The 27155-nt window shown below is 46.5% G+C and overlaps 1 protein-coding gene across 2 annotated transcripts in view; it reads left to right on the forward strand.

Moving 5' to 3' along the window:
- MTR (5-methyltetrahydrofolate-homocysteine methyltransferase) overlaps positions 1 to 27155 on the forward strand; it is a 95099-nt gene that overhangs the window by 10017 nt on the left and 57927 nt on the right. For both annotated transcript variants that reach the window (XM_073672544.1, XM_073672545.1), the window contains exons 6-12: positions 355 to 461; positions 2211 to 2270; positions 2771 to 2865; positions 21404 to 21504; positions 23554 to 23615; positions 23839 to 23906; positions 25054 to 25133. In XM_073672544.1, the coding sequence (XP_073528645.1) occupies positions 355 to 461; positions 2211 to 2270; positions 2771 to 2865; positions 21404 to 21504; positions 23554 to 23615; positions 23839 to 23906; positions 25054 to 25133 (573 nt within the window). The remainder of the gene's footprint in view (positions 1 to 354; positions 462 to 2210; positions 2271 to 2770; positions 2866 to 21403; positions 21505 to 23553; positions 23616 to 23838; positions 23907 to 25053; positions 25134 to 27155) is intronic.

A 27155-nucleotide genomic window follows, 5' to 3' on the forward strand; every position in this document is an offset into this window, starting at 1 on the left:
TTCTTGAAATTGGCAGGTTCTTAGTGGTCAGACTCCCAGCAATTGGTACGTTATCTGTTATCCCATGGACAATACCCCTGTACCTATTATTTAATGGTCTCCGCAGCACTACATACAGGGTTACTTTTTCCTGGATCACATTGCAATGCCCGGTGTAAACTTTGTTATCCAAACTGTAACTCGTCACAGCCAACTATACACAAGTAGGAAATATATAGAACTGTGTGTAAGATGTGAATGGCGTACAAATTCTTATCCTTGGTGTAATTTGTATTCATGATTTATATTGCACTCTTATACCTTATTGGTCTTTTCCACCATATGTCTAATGTAGGCCATACTTCTGTTTTTTAGCTTTTGACGAGCTTGTGGACGCTTATGCAGAGCAGGCTAAAGGTCTTTTGGACGGTGGGGTTGACATTTTATTGGTGGAAACTATTTTTGATACAGCTAATGCCAAGGTAACACTTATGTAAATGACCATTAGGGGAGATGTGTTGTCAGAAATTTTTGCGCTTTAAAAGGGGTTGTCAAATTTTAGAAACACGTCTGTTTTTGTACCAGATGTGGCACTGCACCTGTCCTCTGGTTGTGTCTGGTATTGTAGCTTAGCTTCATCACAGTAAATCACTCACAACCTGTGGACAGATGTTTGTCGGTTTTGGATGAAAGCGTCATGTTTTTTTTTGCTTGATGATTGAGCATGACCTCCATATAAATCCTGTGCAGTACACTGCAGCCGTGAAGGTGAACCGGGAACTTGGCATCTCCGTCGTACTGATGAGTAGTGGATAAATGACACTCGTTTATTGTAGGAAAACCCCATCATCATGTCCTCTAATTACATTACCATTTTCAGCTACTTTATCATAAAAAAAATATAGATTTTATATACAGTCTCCACTCCTGGTTTCTCCTAAATAGCGGAATCTGAAATGAATCGTTAAATTATAGAAATTGTCAGAAGTTTACAAAACAAATATTTCTGTGTACGTCCCATTTATTTAAAGCATTACAGACTGGTGTTTACTTAATTTTTCCTATGGAGCAGATAAGCCACGTGGATGTTTGAACCTGGTGAACTAACCTTTCACAGAGTACATGATGATGATGATGATGCAACTTGTCCAATGTGCACGAGATACCTTCTTGTACATGTCCCGTACACCTCATCTGCTTATATCCAGGGCAGTGGGTGAAACGGCCATGTGGATAGAAGAATTAAAATGCTGTTATGTCCTGCATTAGCATTTTTGTATTCTGAAATAAATGTCATTCACTGGTTGTTTCGTGCAGATATACAATCTCCAGTAAATTACACTGAAACCTAAAATAACCCCTAAATTTGCTGCTTTTGGGCTGCACTGCCCTTTTTATTTTTTTATTTTGTCCATTGTATCTAAATTACTGCTTGTGTTCCGATCCTGCAGTCACACTGTCTTCCATGTGTCCCTTATTGCCACCTATGTATATTTGGTAGATTATGAAGAAGTACTTTATTTGTTCCCGTGGAACACATAGGTCTGAATAGGAGCCGTAGAAACAAGTTTTCATAAACGCTTATTACAAAGTTGGTTCAATTTTAATTTTACGTACATTGAGGCTATGAAAGGAAAAATAGTTTCCAAAGTTTAAAGGGAGTTTTCCAGGGCAGTTAAAGTGCACTGCTGCCATGCTTGCTTCTGGTGACTACAAGGACCATGATCGTCCCATGTTCTAAAATGCATTATAGTATTATCATCTGGGAGGAGGTCTGTAAATAAAAGCAGTACAAACATGCCTTAGGGTGCTTTCACATTGCGTTCAGCACCTGTTCTGTGGCCCCGTCAAAGCTTGCATCCGAGCCCCCTGCAAAACGTGCATCATTTTTGGGAGTGTACGCCCACTGGAGGCGGAAACTCTGGTATAAGCCCCATCAGGGCCATTGAATGGGTTCCAGAACGCAATGCGAAGGCACCCCTTAGTATTTCTTTTCACATTTTCCTTCACTTAAAGAGATCGTACTAGACATAGTAGCAAGCAGAAGATACTAACCAGAACTGTCACTCAAGTAAGGAGTGCCCGCCCCCCAGCTACTAGGAATTAAGGAGACTGCAGAGCTATGTGCTGGTCAGGGCACAACTTGAGAATATCCATTACTTAACATACTCAAATGACTACAGACTGACAAAGCGTGTGCCTGAAAATGATTGTACGTGTTATTTCTACAGGCAGCTCTGTTTGCTATCCAGAAATTGTTTGAAGAGGACTACAAGCCTAGACCTATATTTGTGAGTATTACCGCCAGGATTGGATCACATTCTCAGACGTGTTTATCTGTATATGTCTTGGTGAACATCATAGAGACGTCATCAGTCTATACATAATGCAGTAAATTATGCATTAAAATTTGCAGTTGCTGAGAAAACTATAAACTATATTCACCTCTCCTCTCATCCGCTGATTGGCTGCAGCAGTCACTGCAGGAGAATCAGTCTGCACTGCCCGGGAGTATGCATATTGCATACATCAACGCCGTTCCCGGCTCAGAAACTGGCGAAACCTCGCAGCGCACAATGTCTAAGCTGGGGGATTCATAAGTCTTCATAACACAGAGTGACTGCAGACTTTTCATTTTAGGCTGGACAACCCCTTTAATATACCCCTATTAGTATGCATGTGTTTTTTTTGTGTTGAAAATTGAGCTCTGCTTGTACTCTTTACTGTTTTTAATGTGATTTTTACTATTAAACCTTTCTGCTTTGTTTTTTTTTTTTAAACCAATCTCTAGATTTCAGGGACCATTGTAGATAAAAGTGGACGAACTCTTTCTGGTCAAACAGGAGAAGCCTTTGTAATTAGTGTGTCTCATGCCGAGCCGTTGTGGTAAGAAAACCTTTATTTGTACTTTAATATTTACTTTGTTCTGAATCTTACAGAGATTTCTTTCTTTTTCAAATTCTTTTCTAGTAATTACTTTAGAGCAAAATGCATAAAGGGAATGTAAATTATTGTACAAAATAAAAAAAAATTGCACGTTTTTTTTTCCCACCTGAATTCCTGCGCAAGTCACATAACATCCCCTTATGTTTCCAAGAAAGGCTAACAACATCCTAAATATGTTCAGTAGAATTGAGGTACTATGTGCTCTGGTTAAGCACCTCAACAAAATGCCAATATCTGAGTGAGGTTTGTAACATTGCCTTATTTTTAAATGTTAGGTTAATCACAAAATGTCCTAATTTCTGCAGCATCAATGTAGAATAAGTAGCAGATTTGGATTCCTGGCAACTTGCGGGCAGCAACCTTACCACATTCATGCTCCAATGTAGGATCACTGTAATGCAATCTCTGGTTATACAGCCAAAGTCAACATTTAGCCTTAAGGGTCACATTTTGTGATTTTTAGAATGTGTGACCAGATTACATTTATTTACCAGTGTGTCTCAGGACTAGTTTCGATGAGTGTGATTTGTGCAGTCGCAAGTTAAGGTGAACTTACCCTTAAAATGCCTCGTATCTCCTGCAGTCTATGGGACTTTTCGATGACTGCATACAGCGAAGGAAATAAGTATTTGATCCCTTGCTGTTTTTGTAAGTTTGCCCACTGACAAAGACATGAACAGTTTATAATTTTTAAAATTAACCTAACCTTAAAATTATAGGCTGTTCATGTCTTTGTCAGTGGGCAAACTTACAAAAACAGCAAGGGATCAAATACTTATTTCCTTCACTGTACAGTAGTGTTGAGCCACCCCCGTAGTGTTCGAGTTCGGTTCGGTTCGCCGAACTGTTCGTCGAACTGTTCGTCGAACACCTTCGAACACCGTTAAAACCAATGGCAGGCAAACAAAAACACATAGAAACACATAGAAAACACCTTCAAAGGTGTCCAAAAGCTGACAAACTGCTCAGAAGACATAACTAACACATGGAAAAGTGACAAGTACATATAGTCATGCGAAAATAAAAGAGGTGGAGGAGTAAAAGGAGGGGGAGACACAGATATAGGTGTAGCACCCTGAGGATTCGGCTGCTACAGGGGTATTGCACCTCAGCCAGAGGTGTGATATTCCACTCCCGGGTAAGGATGGAGTGTGGAACTGGGCTCAGTAGGCTGCATGCACTACACACATCCCATTTCCGAGGAACAGACCGATGGTACTCCCACTAGAGAAATGTGCAGGTACGACAGAGTCTGTTCCTGGCTGGAGTGGGAGGGGGGTGGAACATCCCAGTAGTGTAGGGGCAGATAGGGGGAGCAGTCTGGGTAGTGCTAGAAGCTCATTGGGTGCTGGTCACCTGAGCTCACACATAGAGGGAGTATATAAGGTGGGCACCATCTTAGATCAGGGTCTTTGCAGAGGAGTCTTTTGTAGAAGGCTGGTCAGTCTGTCAGTCTTTTGCAGAGCAGTGGAGGAAAGCAGAAGAGCAGAGCAGCCCCAAGGCCAAGAGTGAGAGAGGAGAAAGAAAGACCCAGAGGGGGGAGAAAGAAGGAACTCCAAGAGCCCAAATTAGACCAGAGGGTGAAGAGTTGGCAACAGGGTACCGGATCCCAAGCTGGCAGAGGCTACAGCACACCTTAGCCAGGAACCGGAGGCCGTGGGCAGAATCTGCCACGGCCACCCACTATATCCACCCGGAAGGCAGACCACGCATAGGGTCAGGGAACCCAGAGACAAGGGTTCACCAACAAGAGGCCCGAGGGAGCTGGACTTAGGTGGATGCCTGGTGGGGAAGGCCAGAGACGAGGACAGGACAGAAAGGGAGCTCAGAACCACGCTCCAGAACTACTTGGGGGTTGGCCGAGTCCAGGACCTGGTGGACGCAGCACGGCTCGGGTGGTCACTTAAGGCCGGAGTGACCGGTACAAGAACAGCAGTAAGTAAACAAACCCTGAACTGCACAGCCCGACTCTGACTCTCATTACCATCCTCACTGCACCTCCACAACCACCATCCTCTGCACCTGACCCCCTGAGGCTATACCCCTCCCGTTGGGGGTTATACTACCTGGGCTGCACAAACACCATCAGCCTCAGCGGACCCTGCTGCAGCGGCGGCCGTAGTGACCGCAATTCAACGGGTGGCGTAGTCGACATAAAGAACTTTAGTAACATCAGTAAGGACTGCCACACACTGAGCTTGACACCCTGGGCACGGACCGGGTCACAGCCACTCGGAGACTACAACCCCCATCTGATCCGGCTCCGGGTATCCCTAACAACACTGGCCCAGGGGGCGCGTCAACTTTGGCGTAGTCGGCAGGATAACGTGCCCGCAACAACCGGGTACTGCGTGCCTGAAGAAAAGTAAATCGTTACCTTAAAAAGAAGTCTCCCGCCGGTTCCGGAGGGTCCCCGCCATCGGGCCCCATCACAGGTCGTTTCCCGCCGGTTGTCCGCCATTTGCAGCTTTTTCCCGCCATCCATGGAGTTTCCCGCCACTGGGAGACGATTCCCGCCATTTCCAAAGATTTCCCGCCTTGGAAGAGCGGACGCCATTATGGGCGTGCCAGAGGGTGGCAAGAGGCCACCTCCCATCGTGGGCCAGGTCGAAGAATGGCGCCAAAAGCGGAAACCGCGCCCACCAACAGAGACTGTGATGCTGGAAGTGTCCATCAGCGTAAGAGAACTGCCCCTGGAACTGATAATCACTAAGTTGCCCCGGGACCACCCTAAATGTGGGCGGAGACAGAACAAGAGAACAAAGATGGGTGTCGCCTGGAGCAGTCTGGAGAGAGCGCACCCGGAGACAAGACGTCTGGAAGAGAGTCCAGAGAAAGCACACCCGGAGATGGAGGGAGAGCCAGGCAGCACCGACCCAGTGGTCAGGAGCCTGATGCGGGCCGCCACTCCAGGCAGCACCGACCCAGTGGTCAGGAGCCTGTTGCAGGTCGCCACTCCAGAAGGCCTGCTGGAGATCCTAGCACAGCTCCACCGAGATCGGGAGTGTGCACAGACTGCGCTGGAGGGCCTCGCACAGAGGTTGGCCCGGGTGCAACGAGAGACGTTGGCGGAGTGGAGCCGAGAGATGGCCCAGCAGACCGAGACTCGTCAGCGGAGCACGCCACCCGAGACGAGGAGACAGACCGCCTCTGAGGATGGCGCAGGAGGACTGAAGGCCGGAGACGGCGCCGAGAAGGGAGCCGAACGAATGGAGGCAGGTAAAGGGGACGTCACTACCCCGAGCCGGGAAACCGCGTGCCTGCCCCAGCTCCCCGTCGCAGAGCCCGAAGTACCCCCTGCGGTGCCCGTCGCTGCAACGTCACCGCCGCAGACTAGGCCTCAAACGGAAGCCGCGACCCCTGTGACGTCACACGCCTCGACCCCGAGCGTGGCCAAGCAGGAAGTACCATCGGCCTGGTCGCAAGGCCTAGTACCCCCGGGCGCCGCAATACCAACAGCGCCCCCTACCTCCGCGGAGCCACCGTCCTGGTCGCAGGGCCAAGTAACACAGGGCGCCGCCGTTCTTACGGTGCCCTTTACTTTCAAGGTGCCCCAGGCCTGGTCGCAAGGCCTGGTCAACCCGGGCGCCGCTACCACCACGGCGCCCATAACACCTAAAGTACCGCACCTGGGTGAGGACCTGTTCGCCCAGCATACGTGCCCGGATGGGCAGCCCTTCGTATGGCCCCAGGAATACATCCAGCTGGAGCTGCAAAAAGCAAGGGCCATGTGCGAACCCCTGATCCCGGCTCCAAAGCCCATAAAGAGGATCTCGCCCCCGCTAGAAGAGACCCAGTTTGAGTGGGATCCCACCGGAGAAGACCTCATGGGGTTCACTCAGGAGACTCGGGCAGCCGCAGCGGAGCGTGCAGAGTGCTGCCGCCAGCAGCTCGAGGTCTTTGAGAGGGAGCGGAGAGAGAGGCGGGTCCGGGAACAGCAAGCCCAAATAAGGAGCGCGGAGCAGAAGAGCCGGACCAGGAGAGACCCCCGTGCAGCGCATGGTCCCCGTACCATCGGGACTGTGATAAAGTTCAATCTGCAGCATGGGTGGGGTTTCATCAGGGATCACCGCACCCCAGGCGACGTCTTCGTGACCAGGAGAGACGTTGAGTCCCACCTACCGGAGGGACACAGAGGTCGTGACCTGTATTTAGGGGACGAGGTCACCTTCACCCGGCACAAGTGTGCCAAAGGACCCTACGCCCTCCATGTGCATCGCCTGACGGAGGAGGAGCTGCGGTGTGAGGAGGAGCAAGAGGACCCGGACGGGTCTGAAACTGAAACTGTCTACAAAGAAAGAGCAGGAGGACGCCGTCGTTGAGTACGGTAGTGAAGAGACTGTATAAAGTTACCCGTCGGGGTACCAAGGACTGTTACTTATTTAAAATATGTTCCCCGTTGGAACAAAGTGTGAACTGCAACCCGTGTGTCCCTATTCCCACTGACCGAGGACTGAGAGCGGTCAATCCTCCCTAATACCTGGCCGAGGACTGAGAGCGGCCATATTCCCTTGTATATAGTTGCGCTTCCTAAAGCGCCCCCTACCGGTTTTATAGGAAACCATTTTTCTTCAAGAGACTGTCGCAATTTACCCGGTCACAAGTTGCACCGTGACCGGAGGTACCAGAAGACAAGAATGTTTTTATGAAAAGTTTTTATGAAAAGTTTTATATGATGTTTTATTATGTTGTTTATGCAAAAATTGTATGTTTTGGTGTTGTTTATATCTTACAGCCCGAGGACGTGCTGTGATTTACCAGGGGGGAATGTAGCACCCTGAGGATTCGGCTGCTACAGGGGTATTGCACCTCAGCCAGAGGTGTGATATTCCACTCCCGGGTAAGGATGGAGTGTGGAACTGGGCTCAGTAGGCTGCATGCACTACACACATCCCATTTCCGAGGAACAGACCGATGGTACTCCCACTAGAGAAATGTGCAGGTACGACAGAGTCTGTTCCTGGCTGGAGTGGGAGGGGGGTGGAACATCCCAGTAGTGTAGGGGCAGATAGGGGGAGCAGTCTGGGTAGTGCTAGGAGCTCATTGGGTGCTGGTCACCTGAGCTCACACATAGAGGGAGTATATAAGGTGGGCACCATCTTAGATCAGGGTCTTTGCAGAGGAGTCTTTTGTAGAAGGCTGGTCAGTCTGTCAGTCTTTTGCAGAGCAGTGGAGGAAAGCAGAGGAGCAGAGCAGCCCCAAGGCCAAGAGTGAGAGAGGAGAAAGAAAGACCCAGAGGGGGGAGAAAGAAGGAACTCCAAGAGCCCAAATTAGACCAGAGGGTGAAGAGTTGGCAACAGGGTACCGGATCCCAAGCTGGCAGAGGCTACAGCACACCTTAGCCAGGAACCGGAGGCCGTGGGCAGAATCTGCCACGGCCACCCACTATATCCACCCGGAAGGCAGACCACGCATAGGGTCAGGGAACCCAGAGACAAGGGTTCACCAACAAGAGGCCCGAGGGAGCTGGACTTAGGTGGATCCCTGGTGGGGAAGGCCAGAGACGAGGACAGGACAGAAAGGGAGCTCAGAACCACGCTCCAGAACTACTTGGGGGTTGGCCGAGTCCAGGACCTGGTGGACGCAGCACGGCTCGGGTGGTCACTTAAGGCCGGAGTGACCGGTACAAGAACAGCAGTAAGTAAACAAACCCTGAACTGCACAGCCCGACTCTGACTCTCATTACCATCCTCACTGCACCTCCACAACCACCATCCTCTGCACCTGACCCCCTGAGGCTATACCCCTCCCGTTGGGGGTTATACTACCTGGGCTGCACAAACACCATCAGCCTCAGCGGACCCTGCTGCAGCGGCGGCCGTAGTGACCGCAATTCAACGGGTGGCGTAGTCGACATAAAGAACTTTAGTAACATCAGTAAGGACTGCCACACACTGAGCTTGACACCCTGGGCACGGACCGGGTCACAGCCACTCGGAGACTACAACCCCCATCTGATCCGGCTCCGGGTATCCCTAACAACACTGGCCCAGGGGGCGCGTCAGAGGCATGTCATGCCCTTCTAAAATCCAAAAAGTGAGAAGCCGACACGGCCAGTCCGCTCCTGCCCGTGCCACCTCCGTGTCGCCGGGTTTGTGCCAGAGCCGCGGTGAACCCTGACGGCCAGCCCCCCTCTCCCAATACTGGTGCCTGTCCGCTGGTGGGTCGAGCGAGCCCCCCTGTGGTGGAGGCAGCTCTAAGCTTTTTAATTTAAATTGTCTCTCTAATTTGAATGAATACACTTTAAATCCATTTACAAGGATCTATTGGAGGGCAAGTCTCATGCCAGCAGCCGCGGTAATTCCAGCTCCAGTAGCGTCCACTAAAGCTGCTGCAGTTAAAAATCTTTTATAAGGATCGAGCTCGGCTGTCCACCGCAAGGCATCCTACTGCCAGTCCCAGCCCCTATGCCTTGGGGTGCCTCCTGATGCTCTTCACTAAGTATCCCATGGTCCCGAAGCATTTCCTTTGAAAAAATTAAGTGTCTAAACTACAGGTGGTGTAGCTTGCTTAACAGCCGGGATAATCCGCTGACTAGCAGACACTGCTACTAGGCACAAAGTATTTCCTGGGCTAGATGCAGTTAAAAATTTGTAATTAGATACTCTCGTTGGATGCTGAGAAAGCATTCCATAGAGTCTCCTGGCACGCCATATATGATTCTCTTAAAAAGCTTGGGGTAGGGGTCTAGGGGACCCTTTTATAGCCAAAATCACGGCCCTGTATCGCAATACGTCACCTAGGCTGAAGATAAATGGAACTGTAGCACCCTGAGGGCTCGGTTGCTACAGACGTATTGCACCTCACCCAGAGGTGTGATATCTCACTCTCAGGTAAGGATGGAGTGTGGATCAGGACCCGACACCTGCATGCATTACACCACATTGCCGTGGGGCAGGGCAACCAATATGCCCCTGAGATGGGCACGACAGTCCCTGTCCCTGGCTGGAGTGGGGGGAGGGAACACTGAGGAAGGGGAACCCTGTAGTGCAGGAGCAGGGAGGAAGCAGTTCCTGGGTGCATTGAGAAGGGAGTATAAAAGGTGGGCACCATCTTAGTTCAGTGCAGAGAAGTCTGAGCAGAAGTGGCAGGGAGCAGGGGCTCTGCATGAGCTCTGCTCCGGAGGCGGGCCTAGTAACAGAGGCCCAGGCCTGGAAGAGGGAGAAGGAAGGAAGAGGAGCGGAGAAGGCTCCAGGAACGAGGAATGAAGGGATCCCAGGGGTGCGGACGGGCGAGTCGCCACCGCACGCCCGAATCCACCTGCGTGGAGGGGTCAGGCCAAAGGGGGAGACCGGTCCCCGAACTAGTGGAGGCAGGAAACGACCCTCAGCTAGAAACCGGAGGCTCTGACATTTTATGTGGCGCAGCCCCTCGCTACACCCGCTAGGAAGCCACCACATAGGGTCAGGGAAACTGGCGCCAAGTTTACCAAGAGGAGGCCCGAGGCAGCCTTACAGAAGTGTTGGTAAGAAAGGCCAGACAAAGGACACACAAAGGGGGTCCTGTGAAGTGATCCAAAGTTATCTGGGAGTTGTCTGAGCCCCTCACCTGGTGAGCACAGTACGACGTGGGCAGCCGTTACCTGCAGACGTGGTCTGGATAATAAGAACTGTGAGTAAAGGCCCTGGACTGCATCACTGACTCCGTGTCGTTACTGCTGCTGCCCTGCACCATCACCCCCATCCTCCGCATACACTGCCCTGAGGCTATACTCCTCCTGTGGGGAGTTATGCTACGCTCTGCTGCACCCACAACACCAGCCTCAGCGGTCTGCCCTGTAGTGGCGGTTCACTCTGACCGCAATCCACGGGTGGCGTAGTCGGACATTTAAACATCAAAACCACATAAATAGTTCCGCCACTGGTTTGACCGCCCTGAGCCACGGAACCGGGTCGCCGCCACGAAGACTACAACCACCAGCATCCACCAAAAAGGGTCCGGCTCCGGGTGTCCCAAGGCCCAGGGGGTGCGTCAGAACATTTTCATCACCTTTCACAATCACCAATGGGACAAGGCAGGGATGTCCTCTGTCCCCTCTCTTATACATCCTAGTGACGGAGCACCTGCTCTCATCAATTCGCCATAACCCCAATATTAGGTGGATTGAGGTGGGAGGCACCGAGTACAAGTGCTCTCTATTTGCTGATGATGTCCTAGTATATATCACTCAATCACATATATCCATCCCTGCTGTTATGGCTGAAATAGATCACTTTGTTACATGGTAAAATTTTAAAATCAATGCAGCGAAGTCTGAGGCCCTCGATGTCTCCCTCCCCAAATCCATATAGGATTCCATCCAGTCCAACTTTCCCTTTGCCTGGCCCTCACAGGGTATCAAATACTTAGGAATTCCTATTCATAGAGACCTCTCCCATCTATGTTATCTTAATTTTGGGCCCTTTATTGAACAATTCCATACAGACCACGGTTGGCAAGTTAGAACTGTAAGATTCACTACGTGAACCACTGGTGTTTTGTGGAAAAGCACATGTACACTGCGTTCCAAATTATTATGCAAAAAGTGTTTAGGAATGATAAGGGAAGAATTTGTTTGTTTGTCAGTTAAACTCATTGATGGTGATGTGTGTCAGGGCTCTTTATATCACTGTAAGCAATTGCAGACACCTGTGCTAATTAGTTTGGCAGGTGTGTCCAATGAAAGGCAAGACTACTTAAGAAGGCTCTCTCACATTATTAAGCAGCCTACATTTTCTGCCAAAATGGGAAAGAAAAAGGATGTGTCGGCTGCTGAGAAGCAACAAATTGTGGAGTGTTTAGGTCAAGGCATGACTACAATCAACATTGTGCGATGATCAGGATGAAGTGTCTTGGCAATCAAGAAGTATGTAGCTGATTCACAGTACACACGTGTGCGTGCTGATAAGGGCAAATTGAGGACTCTTTCCTACAGGCAATTACGTCAGGTTGAAAGAGCAGCGGCAAAAAAGCCTTGTCATAGCAGCAGACAAGTTTTTGAAGCTGCTTGTGCTTCCAACGTCCCCCGAACAACAAGATGCAGGGTCCTTCAGAGGTTTGCAGCTGTGCATACGCCATCCTGTCGACCTCCTCTATCCACTTCACACAAGCAGAAACGGCTCCAGTGGGCCAAACATTACATGAAGACTGATTTCAAAACTGTTTTGTTCACGGATGAGTGCCGTGCAGCGCTCGATGGTCCAGATGAATGGAGTGGAGGATGGCTGGTTGATGGACACCCCACGCAAACACGGCTACAGCGCCAACAAGGAGGAGGTGGAGTAATGTTTTGGGCTGGAATCATGGGGAGAGAGATTGTCGGCCCCTTTAGGATCCCTGAAGGCGCTAAAGATGAACTCCATAATGTATGTGGATTTTCTCAAACAGCACTTCCTGCCATGGTTCAAGAAGAAGAACCGTGTATTTCACAGCAAGATCATTTTTCTGCATGATAATGCACCATCTCATGCTGCACATAAAACATCTGCATCTCTGGCTGATATGGGCATAAAAGGGGACAAACTTATGGTGTGACCCCCATGCTCCCCTGACCTCTACCCCATTCAGAACCTTTGGAGCATCATTAAAAGGAGTGTCTATGATGGCGGGAGGCAGTTCACATCTAAGCAACAGCTCTGGGAGGGTATTCTGTCCTCATGCAAAACAATTGAAGCAGAAACCATCCAAAACCTGACAAATTCAATGGACGAGAGAGTTCAGAAGCTCCTTTCGAACAAGGGGTCCTATGTGAAAATGTAACATCACCTAGAATAAAGTTTTGAGTTGAAAACTGTTTGATTTCAGTTTCTAACAACCTGCTAATGCTTATAATTTCAAAAATGACCATTTTTTTGGTCTTTATTAAAATGAAAAGGTTGATCGAAAAGTTTGGGGGATCTAAGAGTGTGGCAACCCAGTAGTCATGATTACTTCGAATTCTGACAATATGAGGGTCATGCTGCAGGTAGTGCAGCAAGAAGGCACTTATGTGTCTTGCGCATCTCGGAGCCCCAAAATTATTTTCCGGGCTAGATGCAGCTAAAAATTATTTTTAATTTTAAATCTGGTGAAGCTTTAGTATAGATGGCCTAATAGGATCAGTGCTGCACACTTCTACAAAGCCCAAATTATTTTCCAGTCAAGATACAGATAAACATGATTAGTACTTTGAAAGCTTAAAACGGTTGGTAGGGTGATTTTAACCAATCATCAAGCTTTTACTCTCCCCAGGATGACACAGGGGTAGAAAAGTCGTTTCGGATCCATGATTTGTTCATCTTTATGAACGTGAGTCTGTCTACATTATCAGTGGAGAGCCGCGTGCGCTTATCTGTCAGCACACCACCAGCAGCGCTGAACACACGTTCAGACAGAACGCTGGCTTCGGGGCATGACAAGATCTCCAAGGCGTAAGTGGCTAGCTCCGGCCATTTATCCAGATTGGAAGCCCAAAAAGAGCAAGGGTCCAGTGACACAGTCGTGGCTTCAATGTTTACTTGGAGATACTCCTGTACCATCGTCTCTAGGCGTTGACTATGTGTCAGACTTCTTGTCTCCTGTGGCCTTGCAAAGGATGGGCTAAAAAAGTGGTGAAATGATTCCGCAAGATTGATGTTACCAGCAGATACTGTGGTTCTGTTACGGTTTGAGTGCTGAACACTTGACGGTCCCACGGTTGGCAAGTTGGAACTGTGAGATTCACTACGTGCACCACTGGTGTTTTGTGGAAAAGCACATGTAAGATTCTGCAACAGTCTCTGCTGATACTCCTGCATGCGTGCATCCCTTTCTATGGCAGGAATAATTTCGGCAAATTTACTTTTGTACCGGGGATCTAACAGTGTGGCAACCCAGTAGTCAGGATTATTTCTAATTCTCACAATTCGAGGGTCATGTTGCAGGTAGTGCAGCAAGAAGGCACTCATGTGTGTTGCGCATCCAGGAGCACCAAGTCCCTGTTGTGTTGGTGGCGAGGTAACAATCATGCTTCCTTCCTCTGTCCTCTCCCCCCAACCTCGCACAACAGAAATGTGATCAAGGTCTCCCTCATCTGATGAGTCTTCCATCAGTTCGTCCTCCACTGCTTCCTGGGCTCCTGCACCTTCCTCACTAGTTTGGCTGCTACCATGCGCCCTGGTAAAACCATCTCCCCCACCCTCACATGCCTGCCGCCTTGGTGCTGCCGACCGTCTGGACCTTGCAGATGTTAGCCCTTCCGCATACAACTCCTCCTCCTCTACTTCCTCCACCTCCTCTTGTGCCACCACCTGACTCCGAATTCTGTTTAACATGTGCTCCAGCATGTAAATCACCGGAATAGTCATGCTGATAATGGCATCATCAGCACTAAACATCTTCGTCGCCATTTCAAAACTGTGCAGAAGGGTGCATAGGTCCCTGATCTGAGACCACTCCTCCAGCGTGATTTGCCCCACCTCTGGATCTCGTTGGCCCAGGCTATACGTCAGAACGTATTGCACCAGGGCTTGTCGGTGCTGCCACAGTCGCTGCAACATGTGCAGAGTTGAATTCCACCGGGTAGGCACATCGCATTTTAGCCGGTGAAGTGGCAGGCCCAACGACTTCTGTAGAGATGTAAGTCGCTGAGCTGCGGGATGCGAACGGCGGAAGTGAGCACACAGCGACCGTGACCTCTGCAGAAGGCCATCTAGTCTGGGATAGTGGGCTAAAAATTGCTGGACAACCAGGTTCAACACGTGAGCCATACAAGGCACGTGTGTGACATTGCCCCGGCGAAGGGCCGCACCCAGGTTTACAGCATTGTCGCACACGGCCTTCTCTGGTTTCAGGTCCAGTGGAGACAGCCATTCATGAAATTGGTTCTCCAGAGCTGACCACAACTCCTCAGCTGTGTGACTCACGTTTCCCAGACATTTCAAAGTAAAAACCGCCTGATGACGTTGAGCCCTACTGCCAGCATAGTAAGGAGGTGTGCAGGATCCCTTCTGCGCAGTTAGAAAGCTTGTGGCATGACCAGACAGGCTTTGGGTGCAGGTGGAAGACCGAGAGGAGGTTGAGGAGGCAGAAGCAGTGGAGGAACTTTGACATAAAGAGGATTGACGCACAACTTGTGGGGACGGCAAGACTTGGACAGCAGCCCCTTGTCCTGCTGTCACCATAGTTACCCAGTGCCCAGTCAGCGACATGTAACGCCCCTGTCCATGCCTACTCGTCCAAGTGTCTGTGGTGAAATGCACCCTGTCACACACAGAGTTTCTCAAAGAAGCGGTGATGTTGTGTGCGACATGCTGGTGGAGCGCAGGCACACCTTTCTTTGAGAAGTAGTGCCGACTGGGCATCTGGTACTGGGGCACTGCGACGGACATAAGGTCTCGAAAATCCTCTGTGTCCACCAGGCGGAAAGGCAGCATTTCTGTAGCCAAGAGCTTGCAGATGGTGAAATTCAACCTCTTAGCTTTCTCATGGCTAGGAGGAAATGGTCTTTTACTTGTCCACATCTGAGGGACCGAGGGCTGGCTATTGTGCTTAGACGGGGTTGATAAGGATGTCCCCGGCAAACTGCCGGTCTGTGAGGAAGATGCAGGCGGACATGTTAGGTTGCCTTGATCCAAAGGTGGTGCTATCGATGTCGGACAGCGCTCAACACCAGCTGGTGTTACCACCTCCAAAGAAAATGATGACCTGCCAATCACGCTGGCTGTTGCGGGTAAAGAGGTGGCAGGTCTGCGCCCCAAAACAGGTGTGACTGCTGTCCCCCCAGTCACAGAGGATGAAGAGGCCGCGGATGCACAAGATATGGCAGACGGTGGTTGGCCCGGCCGGCTAGGCCGCATTGTAGCACACTGAGCTTCCCACTGCAAATTATGCTTCATGTCCATGTGCCGGTTCATGCATGAAGTACTCAAACTATGTATTTTTTGGCCTCTACTTAGCTTTTGCTGACAAATGTTACAGATAACACGAGTTGGGTCATCTTTATCGATCTGAAAAAATGCCCAGGCTATGCAAGGCTTAGCACCCATGTGACCTGAAGAGCCACCACGACTTGTGGTGAGAGGCAGAGTTGTGTTTGAGGATGCAGTTGTTGACGTGCTTCCAGTACTACGTCTCTGTCCAGGAAGGCGCAACCTGACCTCGTCGTCACTAGCATCTTCCTCCACCTCCTCTGCTGACCTCATCTCTTGGCTGACTGTGGGTTGACAGTAAGTGGGATCTCCAACCTCATCATCATCACCCTGTGTGTTATCACACCCATCGTCCTCAGAGCCAACCTGTTCCTGCCCTGACAAAAAACTAAAGTTGTCGCTCCAATCAGGTATTTGAGTCTTATCATCGTCTTCCTCATTGTCTCCACCAACAGGAGTTACAGTTTGGGAATGAGGGTCTACATTATGGTCAGAACCTTCTGCGTCTGGTCCTGGATCCGACTCATAAAGATTCTGGGCATCAGTGCAGATCATTTCCTCGTCTGGATTCACAGAAGCGCTGGAGTCGACCTCTGATTCCCAGGCTATAGTATGAGTAAACAGCTCTGCAGACTCAACCATCTGTTCTACCTCATACTCAGACGGGCAGCTGGAGATTTGGGAGCTGTGAGGAAGCAAGTGCGATTTGGGTGACACCTTTGAGGACTGGAGTATTTGTGATGTTGAAGTTGATGTGGAGGAGAGCCCACTTAAAGGAGCACTTGATATCCGTTGAAGCACCTGCTGTTTTTGTGCCTCATCTGGAATTTGTAGCGATTGGCGTGGCCGTAAGAAAGGGATCTTATCACATTGTCCGCTAAAAGAAGTAGACATTTTAGTTTGGCAGGAAGATGGTCTTTCTTCTGCAGATGTTACTGTTGCTTTAACACCTACCCCACGGACACAACCTTTTTTCCCCTTCCCAACACGCCTATTCCCCTTTCCACCAGCAGCAGGCCTTTTTCCACTCATTTTGGTGGTTAACTAATTCACAACTCTGGAGTTGTTTGCACAAAAAAACAATGGATGGTAACCGAGCAGAGGTGAGTGGCCAAACTGTGGTATTAGGCCAAAACTATTGGCTGGGTTAGATGCAGATAAAAATTATTTTTAATTTGCAACCTGATGGAGGTCAGTATAGATGGACTAACAGAAAGTCCCACACACTGCTAGAAGGCCAAATATTTTTTCAGAGCTAGATGCATACAAAAAATTATTTTGAATTTGCAACCTGATGGAGGTCTGTATAGATGGACTAATACAACAAGTCCCACACACAGCTAGAAGCCCAATATTTTTTCAGAGGTAGATGCAGAAAAAAATATATTCAGTTTGCAACCTGATGGAGGTCAGTATAGATGGACTAATACAACAAGTCCCACACACAGCTAGAAGCCCAATATTTTTTCAGAGGTAGATGCAGAAAAAAATATATTCAGTTTGCAACCTGATGGAGGTCAGTATAGATGGACTAATACAACAAGTCCCACACACAGCTAGAAGCCCAAATATTTTTTCAGAGGTACTGTAGATGCAGATAAAAATTATTTTTAATTTGCAACCTGATGGAGGTCAGTATAGATGGACTAATAGAGAAAGTCCGACACACTACTAGAAGGCCAAATATTTTTTCAGAGCTAGATGCAGAAAAAAATTCTATTCAGTTTGCAACCTGATGGAGGTCAGTATAGATGGATTAATAGAACAAGACCCACACACAGCTAGAAGCCCAATATTTTTTCAGAGGTAGATGCAGAAAAAAATATATTCAGTTTGCAACCTGATGGAGGTCAGTATAGATGGACTAACAGAGAAAGTCCCACACACTACTAGAAGGCTAAATATTTTTTCAGAGCTAGATGCATACAAAAAATTATTTTTAATTTGCAACCTGATGGAGGTCAGTATAGGTGGACTAATACAACAAGTCCCACACACAGCTAGAAGCCCAAATATTTTTTCAGAGGTACTGTAGATGCAGATAAAAATTATTTTTAATTTGCAACCTGATGGAGGTCAGTATAGATGGACTAATAGAGAAAGTCCCACACACTACTAGAAGGCCAAATATTTTTTCAGAGCTAGATGCAGAAAAAATTATATTCAGTTTGCAACCTGATGGAGGTCTGTATAGATGGATTAATAGAACAAGACCCACACACAGCTAGAAGCCCAATATTTTTTCAGAGGTAGATGCAGAAAAAAATATATTCAGTTTGCAACCTGATGGAGGTCAGTATAGATGGACTAATACAACAAGTCCCACACACAGCTAGAAGCCCAATATTTTTTCAGAGGTAGATGCAGAAAAAAATATATTCAGTTTGCAACCTGATGGAGGTCAGTATAGGTGGACTAATAGAACAAGTCCCACACACTGCTAGAAGGCCAAATATTTTTTCAGAGCTAGATGCAGAAAAAAATTAGATTCAGTTTGCAACCTGATGGAGGTCAGTATAGATGGACTAATAGAATGATGCTATGCCCAAAAGATTTTACTTCACTAGGTGCAGTAAAAAAATTGGTATTCTATACACAGGTGGTATATCTTGCAACACAGATAGGCTACTCCACTGACTAACACACTCTGCAATAGGCCAAAAAGGATTAGCTTTGCTAGATTCAGCCAAATGCTGTGAAAAAAACTTGCACAGCACTGGCACAGACCTGCCTCGCAAAAACTGATAGGAACTGATGTAACCTAGTCCTGAAAAGGACTCCAATTACAATTAGTCTTTACTCCCACAACCTATCTATTTAAGAGCACAGACCTGCCTGATAAAAGTCGTAGGAAATGCTGTAACCTAGTCCTTAAAAGGACTGCAATCACAACTATTCCCTACTCCCAAGCTATCTGTATATTTGTGCGAAAATTGGCTTGAAATTAACAAGGTATAGCGCACACAGCAACAGCGGTGCCGTCTAACACGCAGCTGCAGCAGTGAGAAAATGGTGGCAACGGGGAAAATGGCTTGGTCTTATAGGGCAAGGACATGTGACATACACTGCCAATGACACATGCCCTTGCTTGTGTGAAAAAAAGCACTTCGCTCCGTGTGTGCGCTGCTGATAGGCTGACAGATTGCACCTCCCCACTGTAAATGCGGGAAAGAGAAAAAAAAATGGAGATCTTCATTGTTCCTGCAGAGATCCATCCCCTGCCCCTCCCCCCACCCCGCTGTACACTCAAACTGCGTATTAACATTAATTTTCATCATTACTGAGAAAAAATCCAGTTATGATTTTGGTGCACGAACAGTTATCGAACATAACCTCGAACAGCCGAATTTTTCTCAAATTGTTCGTGTTCGCCGAACGGCTCGAACACCGCCCAAAACAGCTCGAATTTGAGATTGGCGAACAGTTCGAGTAGAACAACGCTCATCTCTACTGTACAGTAGGGAAAAAAAGTATTTAGTCAGCCACCAATTGTGCAAGTTCTCCCACTTAAAAAGATGAGAGAGGCCTGTAATTGACATCATAGGTAGACCTCAACTATGAGAGACAAAATGAGATAAGAAATCCTGAAAATCACATTGTCTGATTTGGAAAGACATTTTTTTCAAATTTTGGTATTTGGTCAATTACAAACAAGCAAGATTTCTGGCTCTCCCAGACCTGTAACGTCTTCTTTAAGAGGCTCCTCTGTCCTCCACTCATTACCTGTAGTACTGGCACCTGTTTGAACTTATCAGTATAAAAGACACCTGTCCGCAACCTCAAACAGTCACACTGCAAACTCCACTATGGTGAAGACCAGAGAGCTGTCGAAGGACACCAGAAACAAAATTATAGCCCTGCACCAGGCTGGGAAGACTGAATCTGCAATAGGCAAGCAGCTTGGTGTGAAGAAATCAACTGTGAGAGCAATAATTAGAAAATGGAAGACATACAAGACCACTGATAATTTCCCTCGATCTCCACACAAGATCTCACCCCGTGGGGTCAAAATGATCTCAAGAACGGTGAGGAAAAATCCCAGAACCACATGGGGGGGAAGTAGTGAATGACCTGCAGGGAGCTAGGACCAACGTTACACAGGCTACCATCAGTAGCACACTATGCCGCCAGGGACTCATCCTTCAGTGCCAGACATGCACCCTTGCTTAAGCCATTACATGTCCGGGCCCGTCTGAAGTTTGCTAGAGAGCATTTGGATCATCCAGAAGAGTATTTGGAGAATGTCATATGGTCTGATGAAACCGAAGTAGAACTGTTTGGTATAAACACAACTTGTCATGTTTGGAGGAGAAAGAATGCTGAGTTGCATCCAAAGAGCACCATACCTACTGTGAAGCATGGGGGTGGCAACATCATGCTTTGGGGCTGTTTCTCTGCCAAGGGACCAGGATGACTGATCCATGTACATGAAAGAATGAATGGGGCCATGTATCGTGAGATTTTGAGTGCAAACCTCCTGCCATCAGCAAGGGCATTGAAGATGAAGCGTGGCTGGGTCTTTCAGCATGACAATGATCCCAAGCACTCCGCCAGGACAACGGAGTGGCTTCATAAGAAGCATTTCAAGGTCCTGGAGTGGCCTAGCCAGTCTCCAGATATAAACCCTATAGAAAACCTTTGGAGGGAGTTGAAAGTCCGTGTTGCCCAGCGACAGCCCCAAAACATCACTGCTCTATAGGAGATCTGCATGGAGGAATGGGCCAACATACCAGCAACAGTGTGTGCCAACCTTGTGAAGACTTACAGAAAACGTTTGACCTCTGTCATTTCCAACAAAGGAAATGTAACAAAGTATTGAGGTGAACTTTTGCAATTGACCAAATACTTATTTTCCACCAAAATTTGAAAAAAATTTCTTTCCAAATCAGACAATGTGATTTTCAGGCTTTGTCTCTCATAGTTGAGGTCTACGTATGATGTCAATTACAGGCTTCTTTCATCTTTTTAAGTGGGAGAACTTGCACAATTGGTGGCTGACTAAATACTTTTTTTTTCCCCACTGTATGTTGATTTCCAATGATATCCATGTTCAGTAGACCCATTGAGTTGATACCACCTTCTTACCAAAATACCGGTACATGCACAGGATACTCCCATGTAAACAGACCTCATACATGGCACAGAAACTCCTTTTACATCCATGTTACTGGACTGCAGGCTGTGGTTACATGGTGCCTCTCTAAGTAGCACTTCTAGGGCTGAATAACTGCAGAAATCTCAATTCTCATATTCGGAGACACGTGAAGGAACGTTGTACAGCGGTGTTATGTGATAATGCTGTGGGAGCCTACTAGGGTTATGTTGGCAGCAGATGTCCTTAGGACCAGTTGTACTGCCCCCAGACTAATGTTATGAGTAATAGGTGCAAACTTTAAAAAAATTTTTTTTTGCACAATATTACCTTCCTATATTGGAATATTGTGACCCAGTGTGTAGCGGTTTGCTAGGAAATTCAATACATTGTTTGCACTTCATGTAAATCATCTATTTGAAAGAAATAAATGTCATTGATCAGTATTGAATAGATGTAAAGAATTGCTCTTGCATTAACAACCTCCAGTGACAATATTTCTTTGTCTTTCTCTTTTAAGCATTGGCTTGAACTGTGCATTGGGAGCTGTTGAGATGAGACCTTTCATTGAAGCCATCGGGAAATGCACAACATCCCACATTATCTGTTATCCAAATGCAGGTGAGTCGTTTCTGCATACAGAATTGGCTAATCTGAATGCAACGATCGCATTTTTATCCCTTGGGCCGCGATTATTTGCCCTTATGCTGCGCTCGCACTTTTGATATGGTTTTTGATTATAATTAAAAACGACAATGTATTGCCAGACCTGTCAGATGGCAAATTCCATTGGCCGTCGACCCCATAGACTTGTCACCTGGTCTGTTGTCTTCTGTCATGGTGTCTGTTGAAGGAGACTGATCGAAGCTCCTGACTGCAGTGTGAACAAAGTCACAAATTTCTGATCTACACAAGTATTAGAAATTTTGCATCGCCCCAAGTTTTACATTTAAAGAAAAATCCACAAGAATGGAAATTCCAGCATCCACAAATGACATGATAAATTATAACATCTAATGAATTGTAATTAAAAAATATATAACATTTGCATAATTAAAAATGCCTGCAGTCTTATGCGTTTCGGATTACATATGGACCCTTATTCATAGATTAGGAATAAAGATCCATATGCGATCCAAAACGCGTAAGAACGCAGGAGTCCTTAATTATGTACATTTTCTATACTTTTACTTACAATTTATTAAAGGTTATATTTTATCATTACATTTTTGTGGATGCTGGAATTTTAATTCTTATGGATTTATTTTCACATATACCTGAGAACCAACTCTGCGCTCGTATTTTCCGTGCACCACAATGGAATTTGCTCAATGGATTTGCAGGATTTCCTCATTGGAATTTGCTTTTGGGACGGTGAGCTGTTTCTCCATTCTGTTTCTTCTTTTTTTCTTTTCTATCTAACATTTGGAAGCACAGCATAAAAGCCACTATATTGACACACATATTTAAACAGTGCTATTATATCTATATAGTTTATCACAGTGCCTATAATACTATTTAGTAGCCATCAAAATTTAAGTGGAGAATGGATTTAAAATTTAGAAGGAATGTCCTCTCCATCCATATTCACAGGCTCTGGTTCCTAGGATATGTAGAGGTTACAAGTCTTTTAGAAGGAATGTCAGCCGGCTTTTGCCATTTAATCTGAGAACAGCGTAATGTAGGGGCTGAGAGCCTGGTTTCAGAGATGTCACTTACTAGAGTGTGTGTTGTAGTGTCCGTACAATCGGCGTTTAATCAACAGGAGATAATCACTGCCGGACTAGGTCTCATGTGCACAGCAGTCCAGCTAATCTGTGTAACCCTGCCCCCACCACTGATTGACAGCTTGCTGACAATTCACACTGTACACAAGAAACTGCCAATCTGGTGTGGGCGGGGTTATACACAGCTCAGCTCTCTGACCACTGCAATATCTGTAACAGATAAAACAGGGATTGTATCAAAACTGCAACAAGAAGCCCAGTAAGTGTTACATTGCTGGAAATCAGCTTCTCTTCTCCTCTGTTATCCTGCTATCAGATTACATAGCACAATGTGCTGACAGATTCCCTTTTAGAAGTTTTCCCACTAAATGCATTTTTCATCATACCACAGTGATAAAAATATGATTCCTGGGACCCCAAATGTTTAATTCATCCCCATCTTCTGTATATTATTTGTGTACATTAAAGAGAAGCTGTTTTAATTTTTATTTCATACATCAATAGTTCACATGAAAATAAGCAACTTTGTAATATTTCTTATCAGAGAAATTTACTTCTTTCACTCTCAATTCTTGAGAAAAATCTGTGTTCAGTCAAGACAGTTTCCTATCACTAAGATGGGAGATCACTTTGCTCTCATCTCCTATCTCATTAATGGGAAAAGCTGTATTCACTGAAGACTGATTTTACCAATGAATTGAGAATTTTGAGAATGAAAGATCAGAGTAGAAGGAGAAAGAAGCAGATTTCTCTCTTAAGAGATATTACTAAGGGTGTTTGGAAAAAAAATTAAATTTATTTATTTTACTCACTTATATAGCGCCATTAATTCCACAGCAGTTTACAGACATTATGATGACATTTATTCTGTAAATAGTAAATTAATAGACTTTTGTAATAAAATATTGATGAGGTTATTTCTTTTTTTCGTCCATATGTTTAGGTCTCCCAAACACTTTTGGTGGTTATGATGAAACTCCAGAAGTGACGGCCAAGCACATAAAGGTACCCGGCTTTGCTGTTCATTGTTCTCACCTCATGTGCAGTATGTTTCCACCTAGTTTTAGACTCTTTTGAAATAGAAGAGCTGTCTTTAGTTTCCATTATTTTTTACTTTCATATTCAATTGTTTCACGAGGGAAAATAAATAAAGTGGTTTCCCTTGCACCATTTTTTTTAATTTTTTTTTTCGCAGTCATTTCAATTATAATCTAAATTTTACTTTCAGGACTTTGCCATGGATGGTTTGGTTAACATCGTTGGTGGCTGCTGTGGAACTACTCCAGCGCATATCAGGTAATAATATATATAAACTGAAGCAAAAACATTCTGCATTCAAATTGCCACTTCAGAGAGGAAAATGACAGGAACTCTTATGCAACCTATTGGGGTTAGCAATCCTAAAAGTCAGTATCGACCCTTTAACGAGCCATGCCATATGACTTAGGGTGCTGTCAGATGGCTGTAAAAATTGGACTGCAGTGCACGGACTGGCCGGCGGCTCTCCTGACCAGAGCGTGACAGCTTCATATAGTTCTATGCAGCTGTCATGCTCGGGTCGGGAAAGCAGCAGCCAATCCGTGCACTGCAGTCTGATCTCGGTCCGATTTATACGGCTGTCTGACTGCGTCCTTAGGATAAGTAATGAAAACGCTAGATGTATAGTTCAATTCCCAGAGGAGCATTGCATGGCCCATAATTCTTATCCAACTAGACATACTTTACAATTTGAAACATTTTCCCTTAAAACCTTTGTTAGATACCTCTCACTAAGCCAAAGTAGACCTGCTTTGCACGGATAAGGGGCAAAGACCCCAAAACATGTCTGCAAATGTAGTGTCTGATTGGCTATTTATGCTAAGTCATGCGTCAAGACTTGTTAAAGGGTCTATATTGACTTTTAGGATTCCTACCCCCAATAGTTGGCACCAGAGTTGCAGTCCTCTTCCTCTCTGAAGAGTCTATTTTCATATTTAAATTCTCAGAGTTTCATTGCATGGTCTATAAGTTTCCTTATACCATCTTGGTGCTCTTCACAAGGAGAAACTTTTCTACTTAAAGGGAATCTGTCAGCAGGATTTTGCTATGTAATCTAAAGACAGCATGCTGCAGGGATTAAAACCTAGAGTTCAGGGATGCCTATCTTATCAAGCTCCTGGCTTTGTTTGCTTGCAATGATTGTTTTAGTACCAGAAGCTTATCATTCCTGGACACAGCAGCTGTGCCTCCTGGTCCAGCAAAGCCCATTCTTGTAGAAACCACTGAGGTGAGGTGGTCCTCACAACTACTATGCATAACATGTGGCTTGTAACCATCTTTCAGAGCTGAACATGGCTCTCAAGGTAAAATAGGTCCTGGTCCCCTGCTATACATATTCTAGTTTTACTTTTAAAGTTTTGTTTATTATAGTAATAATGTGGATTTTGTATTTCTACTTCATCAGGGAAATTGCAGAAGCAGTGAAACACTGCAAACCAAGGGTTCCTCCTTCCACAGTGTTTGACGGCTACATGCTGCTTTCTGGTATGTACAAAATGTACTCACAATTCACGGAAACCTGTCTTCTGACATAACGTTTCTATTTACTATGTAGGGAAACATTAACTGTGTGACTTGAATTATCTTCAGTGGTTACAGAGTTAGCAGGGCACCTTTAGTGGTGCTTCTGTTTTACTCACTTTAGTTTATTTTATGTTCATGGTTCTAGAAATAAAAAGCTGCGTGGCTAGAAGGCCATTCACACAGTCATCATAATTACACCTGCGCTATATAAATACTATGTGCAGGCAGAATGTAGCACAGTTGGTCAGTCCAATTAAAAGTTATTGTGCCATCTAATATTTATAATTGTCTTATCCCGTCTGTCTGTCTGTCTGTCTGTCTGTCTGTCTCCAGAAAATCCCGCGTCGCTGATTGGTCCGGCCGCGGCCAATCAGCGCCGCGGGATTTCAGAAAAAAGATGGAGGCCGTTAGCGGCTCATCTGCCGCACGGAGGTCAGCGGCGATGCAGCCGGGAGATGACTGGCACCAGCCGGTCATCTCCCGGCTGATCGCAGCAGAACTACCCCGACCGGCGGCGCCGCTGACCTCCATGCGGCTACCGTCGGGAGATCAGCGGCTAGGACCACTGATCTCCCGACGGTAAGTGTGAAGGGAGGACCGGGGAGCTGCGCCGCCGGTCAGGATGCTTCTGCTGCGAGCAGACGGTCATCTCCCAGCTGCTCGCAGCGGAAGTACCCGCACAAGCAGCGCCGCTCCCGGGCCCACACTAATACGACGCTGATTGGTCGCTGCTGACGGCCGCGACCAATCAACGATATTGGCGCCAAGTTTAAACACTGCTCTGCTGATTGGTCGTGGCCGCCGGCCGTGACAAATCAGCGATATTGGTGCTAACACCGCTCTGCACAGAGGTCAGCGGCGATGCAGCCGAAGTACCCCGACTGGCGGCGCTGCTGACCTCCATGCGGCAAGTGTGAAGGGACCCGGCCCGGCCGCGACCAATCAGCGATATTGGCGCCAAATTTAAACAGGCTCTCCGTCCCTCACTAACACGCTTCACTGATTGGTCGTGGCCGGCGGCCGCGACCAATCGGCGATATTGGCGCCAAATTTAAAAACCGCTGTGCTGATTGGTCGCGGCCGGCGGGCGCGACCAGTCAGCGATATTGCCGCCAAATTTAACCCCTTTACAACCCAAGGTGGTTTGCACGTTAATGACTAGGCCAATTTTTACAATTCTGACCACTGTCACTTTATGAGGTAATTACTCTGGAACGCTTCAACGGATCCCCTGATTCTGAGATTGTTTTTTCGTGACATATTGTACTTCATGATTGTGGTAAAATTTCTTCTATATCACTTGCGTTTATTTGTGAAAAAACGGAAATTTGGCGAAAATTTTTACAATTTTGCAATTTTCAAAATTTGAATTTTTATGCCCTTAAATCAGAGAGATATGTTACACAAAAGAGTTAATAAATAACATTTCCCACATGTCTACTCTAATTTTTTTTGTTATGGAGCTATAAGGGTTAAAAGTTGACCAGTGATTTCTCATTTTTCCAACAAAATTTACACACCATTTTTCTAGGGACCACATCACATTTGAAGTCACTTTGAGAGGTCTTTATGATAGAAAATACCCAAAAGTGACACCATTCTAAAAACTGCACCCCTCAAGGTGCTCAAAACTACATTCAAGAACTTTATTAACCCTTCAGGTGCTTCACAGGAATTTTTGGAATGTGGAAGAAAAAAATGAACATTTAACTTTTTTCACAAAAATGTTACTTTAGACCCATTTTGGAAACTAGACCCCCCCAAGGCACCTATCTAGATGCATAGTGAGCACTTGGAACCCCCAGGTGCTTCACAAATTGATTCTTAAAATGAAAAAGTATTTTTTTTCCACTTTTTCATTTTTACTAATCAATTTGTGAAGCACCTGGGGGTTCCAAGTGCTCACTATGCATCTAGATAGGTGCCTTTGGGGGTCTAGTTTCCAAAATGGGGTCACTTGTGGGGGACCTCCAATGTTTAGGC

The sequence above is a fragment of the Phyllobates terribilis genome, unplaced genomic scaffold (genome assembly GCF_046119375.1).
Source record: "Phyllobates terribilis strain yellow unplaced genomic scaffold, ASM4611937v1 Scaffold_3__8_contigs__length_932513732, whole genome shotgun sequence".
Lineage (NCBI taxonomy): Eukaryota > Metazoa > Chordata > Amphibia > Anura > Dendrobatidae > Phyllobates > Phyllobates terribilis.